Source organism: Pan paniscus, chromosome 14 (genome assembly GCF_029289425.2).
Source record: "Pan paniscus chromosome 14, NHGRI_mPanPan1-v2.0_pri, whole genome shotgun sequence".
NCBI classification, from domain to species: domain Eukaryota; kingdom Metazoa; phylum Chordata; class Mammalia; order Primates; family Hominidae; genus Pan; species Pan paniscus.
Window position 1 is genome coordinate 51,136,316 of NC_073263.2, and position 18,549 is coordinate 51,154,864.

The 18,549-nt window shown below is 36.6% G+C and overlaps 1 protein-coding gene across 1 annotated transcript in view; it reads right to left on the bottom strand.

The window, feature by feature from the left end:
• Nucleotides 1-1,643: 1,643 nt before the first annotated feature.
• The window catches only part of KPNA3 (karyopherin subunit alpha 3), a 96,901-nt gene continuing 79,995 nt past the window's right edge, over nucleotides 1,644-18,549 (bottom strand). The window contains exons 11-17 of the mRNA XM_003809814.6: nucleotides 13,205-13,336; nucleotides 11,885-12,013; nucleotides 8,586-8,690; nucleotides 8,416-8,487; nucleotides 7,940-8,102; nucleotides 4,722-4,816; nucleotides 1,644-4,234 (exon numbers count right to left, since the gene is read on the bottom strand). Coding sequence (XP_003809862.1) covers nucleotides 4,136-4,234; nucleotides 4,722-4,816; nucleotides 7,940-8,102; nucleotides 8,416-8,487; nucleotides 8,586-8,690; nucleotides 11,885-12,013; nucleotides 13,205-13,336 — 795 coding nt within the window. The 3' untranslated portion in view covers nucleotides 1,644-4,135. The remainder of the gene's footprint in view (nucleotides 4,235-4,721; nucleotides 4,817-7,939; nucleotides 8,103-8,415; nucleotides 8,488-8,585; nucleotides 8,691-11,884; nucleotides 12,014-13,204; nucleotides 13,337-18,549) is intronic.

Here is an 18,549-nt window from a genome sequence, read left to right on the forward strand (position 1 = left end):
AGTAGCTGGAGCTACAGGTGTCTGCCACCAACCACGCCCTTCAGGATGACCCTTCTGAAAGAAATGATGGCAAGATTGTATGAGTACTATCACATTTACTTATACACCAACTTCTTTTAAAAGTAATTTGCAGTGGCGTTATACAAAAGTAAACATTTCTATACTCAAAAGTTTGGCTGCTCCTTTGTTCTTTTAGTTAATGCAAGATTTCATTTAGTGCCATAACCTTTACCTAACAGGTTAAAACTTTTAGGTTTGCTCTGATTACTATTTTCCATAGTTACATGTTTTCAAGGGGTAGCCAGGTCTTAAAGTTTGAGTTTTTGTTTCATCAAAGTCACAATCATACCATCATCTCAAATAAATGGACTTTTTCTAAGTTATAGTATTTAAACCTGAGACACATAGGGAGAATGCCATGTGATGACGGAGGCAGAGACTGGAGTGATGCAGCTACAAGCCAAGGAATGCCAAGGATTGCCAGAAACCACCAGAAGCTAGGAAGAGGCAAGGAAGGATCATCCCCATCAAAGTCCCCAGACAGAGCATGGCTCAGTCATCACCTTGATTTCAGACTTCTGGTCTCCAGAAGTGGATGACAATATATTTCTATTGTCTGAAACCACCTGGTTTGTGGTACTTTGTAATGGCAGCTTAGGAAACTAATATAGATTTTGGCAATTCTTACTTGTCACAGAATAGTCTCAAATCTAGCATTATTATCGATCATCCTGGTTTGTTAGAGTTGAGATGGAACAGGAACCCCTCTTAAGGGCCTGCCAGGTGCCCCCCCAAGCATGGAAATAAAGGAAAATTTTGAGTTCCTTCAAGGGAAATTCCAGGCACCTAGCTAGCCCTATGAATAAATAAGCAACTTGATAAGCAAGAGAGTAATAGTAGCTTAAAACAACAGCCAAGGAAGTCACAGGATGTTTGGTTCCTTATAGAAACTAAAGATAACATCTTAACATATGTCCCTGAGTTGTTCTTCAGACACCTGGACCCCCACCAAATGGTCCACTGGCCAGGGAAGGGGGAACTGAGGACTGAGCTCTGACTGCCATTCTTTGTTCTAAATGTCTTCCTGAGGGGCCTATAGGAAGTCACGCCCATGGGGCAGACTTAGCATTCTTTTCTGCTGACCCCAAGTTTTTTGACAAAGCTTTGATTCCTTAATCAACTGCAAATAAGAAAATCTGTGAATTCACCTATGACCTATAAGTCACCCCCTCCCACCCTCGGCTTCAAGACAGCCCACCTTTCTAGGCCAAACCATTGTGTATTGATGTACAATTCTGCCTGTAATTTATGCTTTCCTGAAATTCACCCCTGCCTTTAAAAACCCTTGCTTGTAAAGCCATGAGGGAAGTTGGGTCTTAAGTGTGAGCTGCCTCATTTTTCTTGTTTGGCGCCCTGCCTGCAGATAAATGCCCTCCTTTTTTCTGCTGCAAAACCTTGCTATGAATGTTTGGCCTAACTGTGCCAGGTGAACAGACTCCAGTTTAGTTCAGTAATATGGTGTGAAGGAGATATTAAAATACAGTAAAAGAGTAATTCATGATTTACCTCCATTGTGATTTTTAAAAAAATAATTCCAAATTTAAATTTAACCATACAGAAAACAAACAAGTTATTTTCAGAAATAAGTTTTCAATGTTTTATCATATTTGATAGCAGCTTTTTTTATTGGTTACAAAACCTAAGCCCATATACAAAATTAGGAACACATTTAGATGCCTCTTTTGAAAGAACGTTTTAGTCTTTTTAAACTGAGTTTAAAAAAAAATAAAAACAATGCAATTTTTAAACACTGTTTTGAAAACTTAAAAGTGCAGCAATATACTTAGTTTCCTTTATCTACGAAATGGTGCAATTCCAATTCAAAACTGGTAAGGTCACAAATTGAATCAAGGAAATGCATACAAGTGTCTGCACTACTTGATGCTAATGTTCACTTAAATGTTAGTTTGCACTTTAAAACATGAGAGGAAATAGGAATCATCACAGTAGAGGCCCAATTTTAATCATAATGTGTGCAAATTTTAAAAGGTAACTGTCAGTTAAGTAAGGAAAGTCCAGAAGAAACTAAACTGGAAGGGGTACAGTTCACAATATCAAGAAGATTTGGACTTTTAAGGGTTTCACCGAAGTTTGTGACCTTAATTAGCTTTTACGTTGTTATTCCTACTTTTAGCGAACACCACACAGTTTCAAAAATTTAGACTATAGTGTCCGAACAGGATGCAGTTACCATATGAAGCTTTAACTCAAAATTTGGATAAAGAAAAAAAGGCACAATGAACTTCAACTCAATTTTATGTGCACAAGAGTTGAAAAATCTGAGCCACCTTAAAGAGAAATTGATTCTAAAATTTATAAAACCTATAAATAATCAGAGGCCAAACCACTATATTAAAACAGATTCTCTAGCAAGTAAAAATCTTGCAGTTTAAACATACGCTTGTATCCACTTTAGATACAAGACAAAACTCACTCTTTAAAGTGGCTCCACCTTGGCAGATACATATATTTGTAATGAATGCACACCTGCTATGTGTTGTTTATCAGTGAAAACACCCCAGCTGATTCACAAAGCTCTGATGGCATCTGTCTCATCTTCATCACAGTAAATACACCCCCCAATGGATAACTAAATTAGTTTAGATTTTCTATCCCTTCACATCAATGCATTGGGAAATTATACCCAGTAAACAAGAGCAACAATACCATTTCTGTAACAGCACAAATTATTTAGTTTAAAATTTTTTAAATCCATATTCTTTCATTAATATCTGGGTCAGACAATTTACCAAAAGCAATAACTTGACATAGTAATACCGGATTTTGCAGAATTACTTAGAGATCACTGCAAATCAGGTTTATGTTAAATAACTGCAAATTACTCCTCTACACAGATCCCTGTCTGAATCTTTTAATATGTGAAGATGCTTTTTGAGTAGGATCTGAATTAACTTTCCCAATACTCAAAGAATGAACTCTTATGACACTTCTAAATAGTTGCTGGTTTGTTGCCAACCACATTATCAAAAGCACTGGTTACTAAGTAAAAAATATTTTAAGACTAAATTACAGTAAACATGAAAGCTCCACAGTTTAAACCCAATATAAATCAACCATATCCAATTATCAAATTAAAACAAAGAATATTAACTCCTGAAAGCTGAAAGCAAGATTTTTTTAAAAAACATCACCAATGGGTATTTTAGACTTTTGCAGGTTTTTTTTGTTTGTTTTTTGTTTTGCTGTTTTTCCTTTATACTCAGGGACTCTTGCTTTCAACTTAAACAGAAGTTCAAGTCCATAACAGGTTGCAGCTCAGGTAAAATACCATGCACAGCATTTGATTACTTCAAAACAGCAGGAACACACAGGCTGAAGAGAGTGGTCAAATAGGGCTTGCTGTTCTCAAAAATTAGGTATAATGGCAAAAGCATTAATATCCATATCTAAAGTTCTTCCTCCAACCCTGGCTTCTGAGGCAGATAATAAACACATCAATTACTGGTAGATGAAGTAGTTTTTTTTTTAAAACTTATCTGTTTATTCAATAACCAAGTTTCTTGTTTTTAAGTTACTTTTTTTGTGTCAGTTCCACCAATGAAAATCATTTGGCTTGTACTTTAAAATCTATTCTTCCACATAAAGAATATGAAAATATGTTTGTGGAGGACAATGATGGAGGCTCAGATCACACTGCACCTCTTTAGTCTTCCAACTTGTATATGCATCATACCAAAGTGTCTTGATCCACAGCGCACCATTTTCCAAAGGAGTATCAGTGGACAGCTGACATGTCACCACTATGGAATATTTATTCTAAACTGGAGACTGCAGTTGTCAGCCTGTGGCACCAGGGAACAGGGAAAAATAGGGTAGTTGAGATTGTTAAGGAGAGTTCTAAAACAGTTTAGGAAATCATGCATATGCATTTACAGTCCATGTGATAGTGACTTTTGGCAACTGCAAAGTGACTGAGACATGGCTTGCTTTAGAAGCATCAAAACAAAGAGGCATGTGTGTTTTGGAGCCTTTTGTTGCTGTTGTTCTTATCATTTGGTAGCCATCTGGTGGTGCTTCATATTGAATGTGGGAAAGATGCTGCACTCAACTGAATTTAAAAATTAAATTCTTTTGTTTGAAGGTTGGCTGTTGGATCAAAATTGTAGGTACCTCCTTGTGTTGCTTCAGGAATGAGGCAGGGATCTTCATCAATCTGTAAAAAACAAGAAAAAAATCCTTATTAGGTTATGATACTACACATTATGATGTAAGTGGAATTGACTTTTTACCTCTTAGCAAATAATTCTATGTGAATGCTTTAACCAACTAAAAATATTCGAGTAAATCAATAATTTTATTAAGAAATTTAACAATTTAAAATTTAACACGTTTCAAAACTGCATTGTTAAGTTTCTGTATCTGGGACCTAGATTTATTTAACCTATCTGAACATATATCACTTATATAATTACTATTTCTTCCTAGTTAATAGATTAGAAATGAAACAAGAACTGTTTTTACAACTTTACCTTATAATGAAGTTTCAAAGTATTTAAGAGAAAGTGACTGATGGAATGTCTAATAGAAATACAGTACAAACTTATGTCATCCTAATAATAAAAGGAAAACTCTTAGTAAATTTACATCATGTATAGGTTTTCATTTACATGAAGATACACGCTATTTTAATATCTACTTACATCATCACCAGAGAAATACTGATCTATGATTTCAAATGCTAATTTATATATGTCTTCATTTTCATGTTGCTGTAAAACTTCAATTTTCTCCAAACCTGGTAAAAATAAAATAATCAAAATAACTGGTTAATTGATAAGGAGATACTAATCAAAACCACACTCATTTTAATCATGGAGAAATCCTAAGGAACTCAGAACACACTGCTCCCCCATCTAAGATAGTGGTTTGTCTAAAAAACAGACAAAACACGGGGCTGCTTCTAGTTGGAGGACCAGAATCCCACTAATTTTTTCCTTCTTAGAAGCCCTTGAGGTACCCGGATCCCTGAGGCAGACAGTCTAAAAAAACACCCAAACAATCCATTTGACAGAGGGAAGCTGTGGCATAAATATGTAAAGAGACTTATTTCAAGTTATATGGCAAGTTTGTGACAGTACTAGAACCAACTCCCCCACAGTGCTTTAATATAAATTTACTAATCTATTTTTATTTTTATTTTTTTTTTTGAGACGGAGTCTCGCTCTGTCACCCAGGCTGGAGTGCAGAGTGCAGAGGTGTGATCTCGGCTCACTGCAAGCTCCGCCTCCTGGGTTCACGCCATTCTCCCGCCTAAGCCTCCCAAGTAGCTGGGACTACAGGCGCCCGCCACCACGCCCGGCTAAGTTTTTCTATTTTTAGTAGAGACAGGGTTTCACTGTGTTAGCCAGGATGATCTTGGTCTCCTGACCTCGTGATCTGCCCACCTCGGCCTCCCAAAGTGCTGGGATTACAGGCGTGAGCCACTGCGCCTGGGCATTTTTTCTTTCTTTCTTTTTGAGACGGAGTCTCACTCTGTAGCCAGAGCTGGAGTGCGGTGGCACTTCTCGGCTCACTGCAACCTCCACCTCCTGGGTTCAAGTGTCTCCTGCCTCAGCCTCCCAAGTAGCTGGGATTACAGGTGCCCACCACTATGCCCAGCTAATTTTTTGTGTTTTTAGTAGAGACGGGGTTTCACCATGTTGGCCAGGCTGGTCTTGAACTCCTGACCTCGTGATTCGCCCGCCTTGGCCTCCCAAAGTGCTGGGATTACAGGAGTGAGCCACCGCACCCGGCCAATCTTATTAATCTTACTGCCTCATGAAGTAATTTGTATCTTTCTCTTTGTTTTCCAAATGTTATTACCTTTATATAACCACAAAATGAGTTTTTAGAACCTTATAATTGGTATAAAAGATATAAAGATTTAAATTTTGAAAAACTTTCTTTAAAAAATGAATAGAGGTCTTATGTCCTATAGCCACAATGAACCTGGGAGAAAATATTTCCAGAACAGATATCATAGAATGCCTTCATTTATATTTCCAATATATTTACTCCACACATCATATACATGTTTATCAATTTCAAACCTTAATATTCTTCCTTGAAATGTCTTTTTGAAGGTTATTTTAAAATAGTTGCATTTTTTTCTTATATACTAATAAACCAGAAGAATGGGGGAAATCGTTGCCAAAGTGCTTTATATAATTATAAAATATTAATATGTATCCTATTACTCCTATAGACAAAAGTAACTGTATTGATAAAAAGCTGAAGAGTAGTAATTCTCTAAGTTGCTCAAACTTACTGTGTTATGAACCTGACCACAATGCTAATTTTTAATTATCTTAATAGTAAGAAGATCTGGATTTTAACTTTGCTTCTATCACAACCTACTTCTGTCACCTTGGACAAGACTCCTTAAAATCTGTGGGATAATTTCTTCTCAAGAAACCCTCCCGGCTGGGTGCAGTGGCTCACGCCTGTAATCCCAGCACTTTGGGAAGCCGAGGCGGGCAGATCACCCGAGGTTGGGAGTTTAAGACCAGCCTGACCAACATGGAGAAACCCTGCCTCTACTAAAAATACAAAAACTTAGCCGGGCGTGGTGGTGCATGCCTGTAATCCCAGCTACTAGGGAGGCTGAGGTAGGAGAATTGCTTAAACCCGGGAGACGGAGGTTGCGGTGAGCCATTACACTCCAGCCTGGGCAACAAGAGCGAAACTCTGTCTCAAAAAAAATAAATAAAATAAATAAATAAATAAATAAATAAATAAATAGAAAGAAATCCTCCCAGTCTGAATATTCTACGGTACTACTGCATTTGTTTTCTCTTAAAATAAATAAATAAATAAACAATAGAATATTCATATAAAGTAGTCAATGAAATGTAAAATCTAAAACATGACATTATGATAAACTAATTTAAGGTTTAAACATGTTAGTACATATTGAACATGTACATTTAAAAACAGAATTTTAACATATGTTTCACATGTCATTAACTAAAGAATAATACAGTATGTCGAATCACAATTATTTCTCATTAAAATTTCAAAGTAACTGCCACAGTAATAACTTCAGGATGTAGTTGTGGAAATCCTAAGAATCATTACAAGATTGAAACAAAATATCTAGGTGACTCAGAAGTCAGTAACCTTTTCCAACTACATGAAATAATATTTCCTAAAGTGGGGTCCACAGAATTACATGGTAATAACACACAAAAAAAGTGTTTCATTGTTAAGAAGTTTAAGAAATGCTGGATTAAATAAAGCTTTAAAATTTATGTAGTGTTGTAAGGGCTCTTAAATTTGCTGTCATGCACTGTGACTTCAAGAGAAGTATTAGTGTTTCCTAAAATGCAGTGTCAGGCCAGGCGCAGTGGCTCATGCCTGTAATCCCAGCACTTTGGGACGCTGAGGCAGGTGGATCACTTGAGGTCAGGAGTTCGAGACCAGCCTGGCCAACATGGTGAAACCTCATCTCTATTAAAAACACAAAAATCCGCTGGGTGTGGTGGTGTGCGCCTGTAATCCCGGCTACCTAGGAGGCTGAGGTGTGAGAATTGCTTGAACTCGGGAGGCAGAGGTTGCAATGAGCTGAGATTGTGCCACTGCACTGCAGCCTGGGCGACAGAGCAAGATTCTGTCTCCAAAAAAAAAAAAAAAAAGCTATGTTGTCAATCTCTAGAAGGCTATACAGTGACTTTCACAACCTGATTTTGCAAAGTATGGACTACTGTCTTCTGGAAAATCCTCTTGGAATGCAAACATAGTGAATAAAGAAAAGCAACATACTGTGATCATTTAAAAACAACGTATCCTAGTAATTTTCTGTCTAGTAAGTTGACTTTAAAGAACTTATGTTTCAGAGTTCCAGTGCTCAAATACTCTTCTTCCATCAATCCACTCTTACCTCCACATTCCTCTATTATTTCAGCTATTGTGCTTGCTTCATCACCGGCCATTATCAGAATGTTTTTTAGACCATCTAGAACCACCTGAACCACTTGAGAATCTTTCACTGACAGTAAATTACAGAACGGTGGTATTACATTCTGCTGTACAAGGTACTCAACCTAGACAACAAAAGAGAAGAAATCTTTTATTTATATAATTATCTATTTCCCAGTAGGGTGTCGTGCTACATGGAAGGCTGAGGCAGGAGGCTATCTTGAGCCCAGGAGTTGGAGGCTGTAGTGCGTTATGGTCACGCCTGTGAATAGCAACTGCACTCTAGCCTGGGCAACATAGTGAGACTCCATCTCTTAAAATAATAATAATTATCTTTTCCCCAAAAAGAACACAATACAGTCAGCAACTACTAAACATAAGAGAGCAGCATGCTTTCCAGTATTAACAATCATGACAGTTACAGGTTTTCAAACTCACCTGATCTTTTCTGCCACTTATTGTTAAGTTGCTGATTGCCCAAGCAGCTTCTTTTTGTGTTCCAAAGTCCCCCTGAAGGTTAAAAATGAGATCATAAAATGGACTCTTTATCCAAAAAGTCTTGGTTATTAACAGATTAACAGACACGGTGAACTCATAATATGACCAACCTTAGCAAGCTGATGAATAATCATAGGAATTAATCCAGCATCTATTACAGCTTGAACTTGTTGCTGGTTGCCTGCTGTTATGTTGGAAAGGAACCACACTGCTTCCTATAATTGAACAAAATATAGGGCACCTTTATTTGAAAAATAATACCTTTAATGTCTTTCTAATATATTTTATATAGACAATAACAAAATCACCTGAATTGTGTTAAAGAGACTGCACCTAAAAAGTGATTAGGTATACAAAATCTTCCATTTTAAACAAGTTATAAGGAAATTTCCGTTAATTATATTTGGGCTCCAATAACCTGGCATTTATCCATTCATTAATATATAGGCTTACTATAAGCTAGGCATTATTCTAGGAAATGGTGATTTTATAGAAATGAACAAAATAGAAATCTTTATTCATGGAGCTTACATGTCTGTGCATTAGCTTCCTCTAAAAGACAGAAATAAATATACAACTGAATTTCTTTTTTCTTTTCTTTTTTTTTGAGACGGAGTCTCGCTCTGTCGCCCAGGTTGGAGTGCAGTGGCGTGATCTCGGCTCACTGCAAGCTCCGCCTCCCGGGTTCACGCCATTCTCCTGCCTCAGTCTCCCGAGTAGCTGGGACTACAGGCACCCGTCACCACGCCCAGCTAATTTTCTTCTATTTTTAGTAGAGACGGGATTTCACCGTGTTAGCCAGGATGGTCTCGATCTCCTGACCTCGTGATCCACCCGCCTAGGCCTCCCAAAGTGCTGGGATTACAGGCATGAGCCACCGCGCCCAGCCACTATACAACTGAATTTCTAAAACTACTTAAAAACTACTTCTAATAAAGGTGATTTCTTTTTTAATTTTAAAAAATATTTACTCACAAGATATAGTCATTCAAGTATTCCATAAAAATTAACCATCTAACTAGTCTAGCATGGGTCTATATAACATAAATATTCTAAAACTAAGGGATTTATAAGTCATAAACACGTCTGTGAGCTGTTTACAGGTTAGTATCACATGTGTATCTTCCTCTTCCACAACTGAATTTGTTTTGCCATCCAACTGCGGTAAGTTGTTAATAATTGCTGAATCTGTGTTTAGAGTACATGGGTGTTCACTATACTATTCTTGCACATTTTTTGTAGATTTAAAAAGTTTCAAACAGAAATGCTGAGGGAAGAAAATCAAGTTGGTAACTTCTACTTCCAGGGTCCTATGATAGTCTCAAAATGCAAGTAACAAATTTTCAAGGCAAAAAATTTTTGAAGTAACTAATTGCTTGCTGAAGTTGAGATGGCATTTCTATGAAATTTTCCTCTACCCCCACGATACCCTCACTTAAAAGCATACTACATCACAGGCCGGAACCTTTCTCTGCTGACTTCTGCCCAGCTTCCTCACTTCTCAGTTGTTTCCAATTATGGAATATATTCATTTAGCTAAAAAAAAAAAAAAATCACCTATATTGTTAAAAATTTCTTTAGTAAAAGTAACTGGCCCAGAGTCTGAAAGTCTCTAGCTTCTTTGTCTTCACTGGAACAAATGTATCTATAAAATGTGTTTTTTGACACCATACTTTTCTATAAGAACCCAACAGTCAAATTATACTCAAGCAACTATATAAATATAGTTATGATGACGAAGAAGAAATGATCAGTTCTGCTGGGTTTGGGTGATGGTAGTATATTAGGCAGATAAAACTTTAGTAAACTAAATGTAAATTTATTTCTTTTTCTTTTCTTCTTTTTTTTTTTTTTTTTTGAGACAGAGTCTCGCTCTGTCGCCCAGGCTGGAGTGCAGTGGCACAAACTTGGCTCACTGCAAACTCCACCTCCTGGGTTCATGCCATTCTCCTGCCTCAGCCTCCTGAGTAGTTGGGACTACAGGCGTCTGCCACCACACCCGGCTAATTTTTTGTAATTTTAGTAGAGACGGGGTTTCACTGTGTTAGCCAGGATGGTCTCAATCTCCTGACCTCGTGATCTGCCCGCCTCGGCCTCCCAAAGTGCTGGGATTACAGGCGTGAGCCACCATGCCCGGCCAACTAAATGTAAATTTAAACCACAATGAGACACGACTTCACATCTACTAGGATGTCAGTAATTTTTTTTAACAGAAAATAAACGTTGGCTAGGATGTGGAGAAATTAGAATTCTAGTAACACTGCTGGTGGGAACGTAAAACAGTGCAGCTGCAATGGAAAACGGTTTGGTGGTTCCTCAAAAAGCTAAACCCAGAATTAACATATGATCGAGCAATTCTACTCGCAGTTATATATCCAAAGAAATTGAAAGCGGGAACTCAAATAGGTATTTGTATGCCAATGTTCACTGCAGCATTCTTCGTAATAGTGAAAAGGTGGAAACAACCCAAGTGTCCATCAACAGAAGAATGTAAAAACAAAATGTGGTGTATACATACAATGGAATATTTATTCAGCCATAGAAAGAATAAAGTTCTGACACATGCTGCAAAATGAATGAACCTTGAAAACATGCTAGATGAAATAAGCCAGGCATGAAGACTTATTACATACTAGTAAGTACATATTACACAATTAATAATAAACTTGTCTATGAAGCTTGAAATCTTAAAAAGAGTAATTTTTTATGATCCTTGAATTTAGGCACCTCGTCTTTGGGTCCAAACTAATTTTGCTGGGAGATCAAAATTTTTATGATCGGTTTGTTTAAAAAAATACCAGCCCATTCAAATGGCAGATTTTGTCTGCACTTTCAAGTGGCTACTAATTTAATGATTGTTGCTATGCTCAGTCTACTTAAATAGAAACACAGGTAGTCTAAAAATGTTTTTTACTCTGTGATGACCAGGGCAGCACCTACCAGAAGCGATTAAAAGTTGAAAAAGGCTGGGCGCGGTGGCTCACGCCTGTAATCTCAGCACTTTGTGGGGCTGAAGCAGGTGGATCACAAGGTCAGGAGTTCGAGACCAGCCTGGCCAATATGGTGAAACCCCGTCTCTAAAAATACAAAAATTAGCTGGGCGTGGTGGCGGGCACTTGTAGTCCCAGCTTCTCGGGAGGCTGAGGCAGGAGAATCGCTTGAACCCAGGAGGCAGAGGTTGCAGTGAGCCGAGATCGTGCCACTGCACTCCAGCCTAGGCAACAGACAGACTCTGTCTCAAAAAAAAAAAAAAAGTTGAAGAAAAACATTTGCAGAGGTGATTTAAAATAATTCTCATCTTCGCTGCAGTGGCTTTTAAGAAAAACATACGAGTAGCAATAGAAACAAGGAGACAGTTAAAAATGAGACATAGAAACAAATAGCATAATGAGGACATTATATGCCTTACCTTATTTATCTTCTCTTTTGGGTGTGATAAGAGATTTGGGAAGTGTGACAGGACATCACAATTGAGAACAACCTGGGTCTGCTCGTCGGTGCCAGTCACTATGTTGCCAACTGCTCTGAGGGCTGCTGTCTAGGGTGGGGATAAAATGTTTTCTATAAATTTATTTGCTTATAAGACTAATTCTATATTTTTCATAATCCTGAGAAAAAGTAAAAATGCAAGGCATAAATAACACTTATTTCATCCTTTCACAAAGCACCAAGCAGTCTGAGAGCTATTCTGAATTTTAAATAGTCTCTTGTGAAAAACTGAAACTTTATGAAAAAAAAAAAATTGTGTGAAAATTGGTTGGAAAAAGATTCAAAAAATAAAAGGAAATTAAAATTTTAGAAGAAGTCCAGTTTCTTAAGGCTGGGCATGGTGGCTCATTCCTATAATCCCAGCACTTTCGGAGGCCGAGGCGGGGGGGATCACCTGAGGTCAGGAGTTTAAGACCAGCCTGGGCAACATAGTGAAACTCCATCTCTACTAAAAATACAAAAATTAGCTGGTGTGATGGTGCATGCCTGTAATCCCAGCTACTCTGAAGGCTGAGGCAGGAGAATCACTTGAACCTGAGAGGCAGAGGCTGCAGTGAGCAGAGATCGCGCCACCATACTCCAGCTTGGGCGACAGAACAAGACTCCATCTCAAAAATATATATAATATTTTAATAAACGCCTGGAATGGGCACACACTTCCACCTAGAAAGTCACTTTGGTAAAGCAGGATGAACAGATCTAGCAAGTGCCTACCCCTAATTAGAGTGGGAGAGAGAAAGAAGAAATGCAATTAGGTTATTGCAATTATTTGGGGGAAAGATAGAGTCTTGAACTAAATCTGTTTTTCTAGATAGATAAGGAGAGACAGATTTGAACCTATATAAGAAGAATTGAAATGATTTTGTAATGGAATGGGAATTGCAAGGAGGAATCAAAATTTCTAGCTTAGGCCATGCTGTTCACTGAAGGTAGACAAGGAAGAAGAGCAGGTTTGTGGGAGATGATCGTTTCATTTCTGTCTAGTTAACCACGGAAAGCTTGAAGGAGTTCTTAGATGATATGTACAAAGGGTCAAGAACAATTGGCTATACAAGTGTGGAACTCAGCAAAGAAACTGGGTGAGATAAAGATTTGGAAATCAACAAAATCAGGCTCAGGGACTAGCAGAAGAAATGTGGAAGATAAGCACTTACAGATAGAATTAAAGCCTAGTTGTACAAGTTAACTGGTTATAACAAACACAACTGTATACAAATAAGAAAAATTTTAAAATACTTACTTGAACTTTGACTTCCTGATGGCTCAGAAGGGGCACAAGAAAGGGCACAACTCCTGAATCAATAACCATCTGTATCTGCTCATTACCTCCATCTGTCAGGTATGACAGAGCCCAAACAGTGTCTACAAGAATCTACAGGAAACACAAAAGAAAAACCATTTTACATATTTGTTTGAATGCTTTACTTGTTCAACACACCTCAGGAGTAGTGACAGAAAAAGTAACCAAATTTCAAGTTTTAGCTTAGTGGCAAAAATATCTGCTTAGCTGATTAATCTATTAAGTAGAAAGTACCTTATCTTTCTTTCAGTGCCTACCTCAGATCTTTCTTCACAGAAAATGAGACACAGAAGTCTGGGAAAACTTCTATTCCCACTTCTGCATTTATGTATCAGACAGATGAATTTAAAAACAGGCAGAAAAGTAATTCTCCCTGCCCTCACAAATTAGCTACCTAATAATCCCACAGAAAAACACTATTTACAAGAATGAGGACAACACACCATACTGTTTCAAGTTCAGAAGAGAACAGAAAGGTCATCTATTTACTCTACTGATTTTCCAACATATTTAGCAATACAATTTTTCAGGCTACTAAAGTAAACCAATAAAAGAAATGACTTGGCACTTTAACTTCATCTGGGGAAAAAACTGTTTGAAAATCTCCTGAAATGTGTCCCAACTGAAGTATAAACCTGGAGTATAAACCATGCCCTAGGCCCATCCTAACTTTGCAACCACATAGAAGAAAACAGGCTTAGCGATCTGGTGATTCATTCAAGGTCAAAGATCTTGTATGTGGCATTGCTTAGTGTTGTCACAGAGGAATATAAGCACTGGTTGTAGCTTATGCAAAATCAAGATGTTTCCTATTAAGTCATCCAAATTGAAGACATCACATCTTTTTGCCCTAAAATAATAGCAGGCACCTGAATTCACATACCCTTCAAAAAAGGATATAGATGAATAAATAAAATAGAACTACACATATAACCCACACCCCTTCAGCATTACTAACAGTCAGAGAACACTAAAAATTTCCATTATCTGTAAGAGGAGAAAAAATTAAATTCTAGCTTTTGTCTGGACCTCTTGCCTCAAGACTGTGTAAAAGAGAGGACAGAAGCTGGGCCTAAGAGCTGAGCCCACCTACCAGCCCATTTCCCACTCTGGAAGTGAGGAGGCCTCCCCGCTGGAGGTGTCTGCAGATGCTGGGTCTGAGAACAAAGTCTGGCTACTGCCCACCCTGGCAGTAACAGTAACTAGATTTACCTAGAAACAGGGGTCTCAAAGCATAACACCAATATGTGTAGGCTACAATGGAAAATAACCCTTCATACCAAGATCCAGGAAATTCTCAAAAGAGAAGAGACAGTCAACAGATGCCAATATTGAGATGACACACATATTGGAATTATCTGACAAGGACTTGATAAGATTTTAAAGTAACTATCATAAAAATGCACTGGTGAACAATTATGAACACATTTGAAACAAATTTAAAGTGGGAATTCTCAGCAAAAAAACCCGACATGATAGAAGGGGGAAAAAAAATAAATGAACCCAAAGATACATCAATAGAAATCATCCAAACTGAATAACAGAAAAAAAAAAAGATTAAACAGAAATTAACTCTCAGGAACTTCCAGCACAATAACAATAGATCTAATATTTGTGTCTTCAGAGTCCCTACAAGGAAAGGCGGAGCTGAAAAAAATATGAAGAAATATGTTCCAAATTTGGCAAAATAGATAAGTCTAGAATCAGATTAAAAAATGGGAGGTTGAGGCAAGAAGAGAAAATAGAATAAGCTCATGCATCATTGCACAGGTAAGAGACAGAAGTAAAAAAATATATCATTTAAAACTGTCAAAACAGATAGTAAGAGAGCATTAAAAAGGTGTAAGAATAAAGGTAACCACTAGAACAAAAATACAAACTTCCCCAAATACCAAAAGAAAATTGAAAAAGACAAAAGTATGCTTAGCAGAGAAAAAAAAAAACACAGGGACATTATTTCACAAAATGACAGTTCAAATCAATCTATCAACCTATGTGAATGGGCCTAACTAACCTATTAAAAAAAAAAAAGATTTTCAAATTGGCCCTGGCTCTCAAAACAAAACCCAATTCCACGCTGTATACAAGAGACACACATAAAACAAAGAATTTGGAAAGGCTAAAAATAAAGGGATGAGCAAAAGTATGCCAAGTAAATGATAAAAAGAAAGCTGAGGTTGTAACCCTGTTAAAAGACCAGTAGAATTTAATCTAAAAAGAATTCCAAAGAAAAAAGGATACTTTACAAAGTTAAATCCCACAATGTATCATGAAAATACAACAGTTATAAACATCTATTAACCAAATAGCCCTGCAATCAGTTTTAAAGCAGAGAACACACACACACACACACACACACACACAAATATATGTAAAAACATACTAATAATAGGAGGTTTTAACATACTACTGTCATATGAGGGAAGTCAAATAGGCAAAAAATAAAGGTATAACTCTTATGAATATATATTGAACTTTATACCCTGATAATGGCAACTACAACTTGCACATGTACAAATATCATATTAGGTTCAAAGAAAACATCAATAAATTACCTAAGTCAGAAACATTATAAGCCTATCACAAGGCAATAAACTTATACATTAATAAAATGAAAACCAAAAAGGCTTTTCTATATAGAAATTTAATAGCCTTATATTAAACAGCTCTTAGGTGAAACACACACACACACACACACACACACACACACACACAAAACAGAAAAACCCAACAACAAAATTTCTATTTTTCTTTTCTTTTTGAGACAGAGTCTCACTCTGTCACCCCGGCGGGGGTGTAGTAGCACAATCTTGGCTCACTGCAATCTCTGCCTCCTAAGTTCAAGTGATTCTCCTGCCTCAGTGCCCCGTGTAGCTGGGATTACAGGCGCGTGCCATCACAGTCAGCTAATTTTTGTGTTTTTAGTAGAAATGGGGTTTCACCATGTTGGCCAGGCTGGTCTCAAACTCCTGACCTCAGGTGATCAGCCCGCCTCAGCCTCCCAAAGTGCTGGGATTACAGGCATGAGCCAAAACGCCTGGCCTAAACTCAACAAAATTTCGAAAAAGTTAAAACAAAAATGCCACACATCAGAATCTATGACATTTATTTAAAACAGTGATTAAAGGAAAATTCATAGCCTTAAAAATTTATACAAATTTGTCTGAACCCATAGAATGCACAACAGCAAGAGTGAGTGAACAACAGTGTAAACTACGGATTTTGGGTGATTATGATGAGTCAATGAAAAATACAAAAGTAATGAGATAAAGAATAGAAAAATCATAGATCTAACTAATAAACTGAAACCCTGGTTCTCTGAAAAAAACAAAAAACAAACAAAAAAAAACTAAGAAAAAGTCCTACCTAACTTAATTAGAAAAGAGCAGGGAGGGGGCACAAATACACAAAATCAGAAATGATAAAATAACCCTTAAAATAATAAATTAGAACAAAAAACTACCCTGCACACTTTAATGCAAGTAAACGTAGATGCAATGAATAATTTACTAGAACAACAGTTTATAAAAACTGACCTTCTTTAGAAAGAGTGCTTAAACAAGCCAACTTCCATATCAAAAATAAAGAAAATTATCATGAAACTAACTCCACAAAAAAGTACCAAAACCCCAAAGGATTTAAGAGGGAAACTATCAAATCTTCAAAGGTCAGACAGACTCGATGCTATATAAATTGTTCCAGAGTACAGAAAATGAAGGAAGCATAACATTAACACCTCAACTTTAATAAAACAATAAAAGTATAAAACCTAATACATCATGATTATAGCACCATTAACTAACTGCATTAACATAATTAAATTTAATATTAATATTTGTAATTAATGTAAATTATTGCCTAATAAATTGAACAAAAGCTAAACTGCAAACCAATATCACTTATGTGAATGCTGATGTAAAAATCTGAAATAAAATATTATTAACAGAATCACATACTACATTGAGAAACTAACATATAATGATCAAGTGAGATGATTCAAAGAATGCAAGGATGGTTCAATTTTTAAAAATATCATTAATATAAGTTTTATTAATAGATTTAAGGAGAAAATAATAGAATTTTCTCTACAGACACTGAAAAATTCATTACATTTTTTCAGTGTCCTTGATAGAACACCCAAAAAAGGAATGTATAGATATTTCTCTAACATAAAACATCTATAGTTCAGACAAAATGTAGATACAATTAAAAAAAATTGATAAATTTGATTATATACAAAAAGTTCACATGGCAAAACATCATAGTCAAAGACAAAAGACAAACTAGGGATGTATTTTAAGTATGGCAGAACTAATATCCTTAATATATAAAGAACTCTTAAAACCTAAGAAAAAGACCAAAAATCCTACAGAAAAACAGACAGTAAATATGACTAGTCTGTTCGCAAAGATACAAATTAAAATGGCCCTTAAACAAATGAAATAATGTTCAACGTCATTCATAAAAAGTAAAATGCAAATTAAAACTGAGATACTGTTTCTCACCTATCAGATGAGCAAAAATTTTAAATGTGACAACACACTCTATTGGCAAGGATACTGAGAAAGTCACTTTCACTTTCGAATGCATACTGCATACACTACATAATAGATAAAGGAGTCGAAAAATGTCATTTAAAACTATCAAAACAGTAAAAAAGAAAAGATATAAGAATAAGGGCAACCACAATAAAGGCAACCACTAGAACAAGAATACAAACCTTCCCAGATACCAAGGCAAAATGGCACAACCCTTACAGCAGGGAATTTGGCAGTATGCAACGAAATTACAAATGCATTCACTCTTTGACCCAGCAATCCTGCTTCTAAGAATATACCCTGAAGATATACCTCCAATAATATGAAAACACACAATAGTCATTGGTATAATACTTTTACATTTGCAAAATTCAGGAAATGGCCTAAATGCCTATCCATAATAGTGTGTTTAAATAAACTGTGTCCACAAAACAGAATCCTGTGCAAAACGACATGATGCCTTAAGATGTTTCTCCATTACATGGTCACTACTATTAGCAGAAAACTATTTTTTTTTTTCTAACTAATATAATAATGAAATTGTAGACTGAGCTCAACTAATGGTTTTCAGTGGGGTCTCCATGACAATATCTCAAAGGCTGGGAGAAGATAAGCTACAGCTGGGTGTTAGGCACCCTGAAACTGCAGATACTTGTAGTCTCTAATTTTTTATTTTTAGAGATGAGGTCCCAGTATGTTGCCTAGGCTGGGCTTGAACTCCTGGGCTCAAGCGATTTTCTTGCCTTT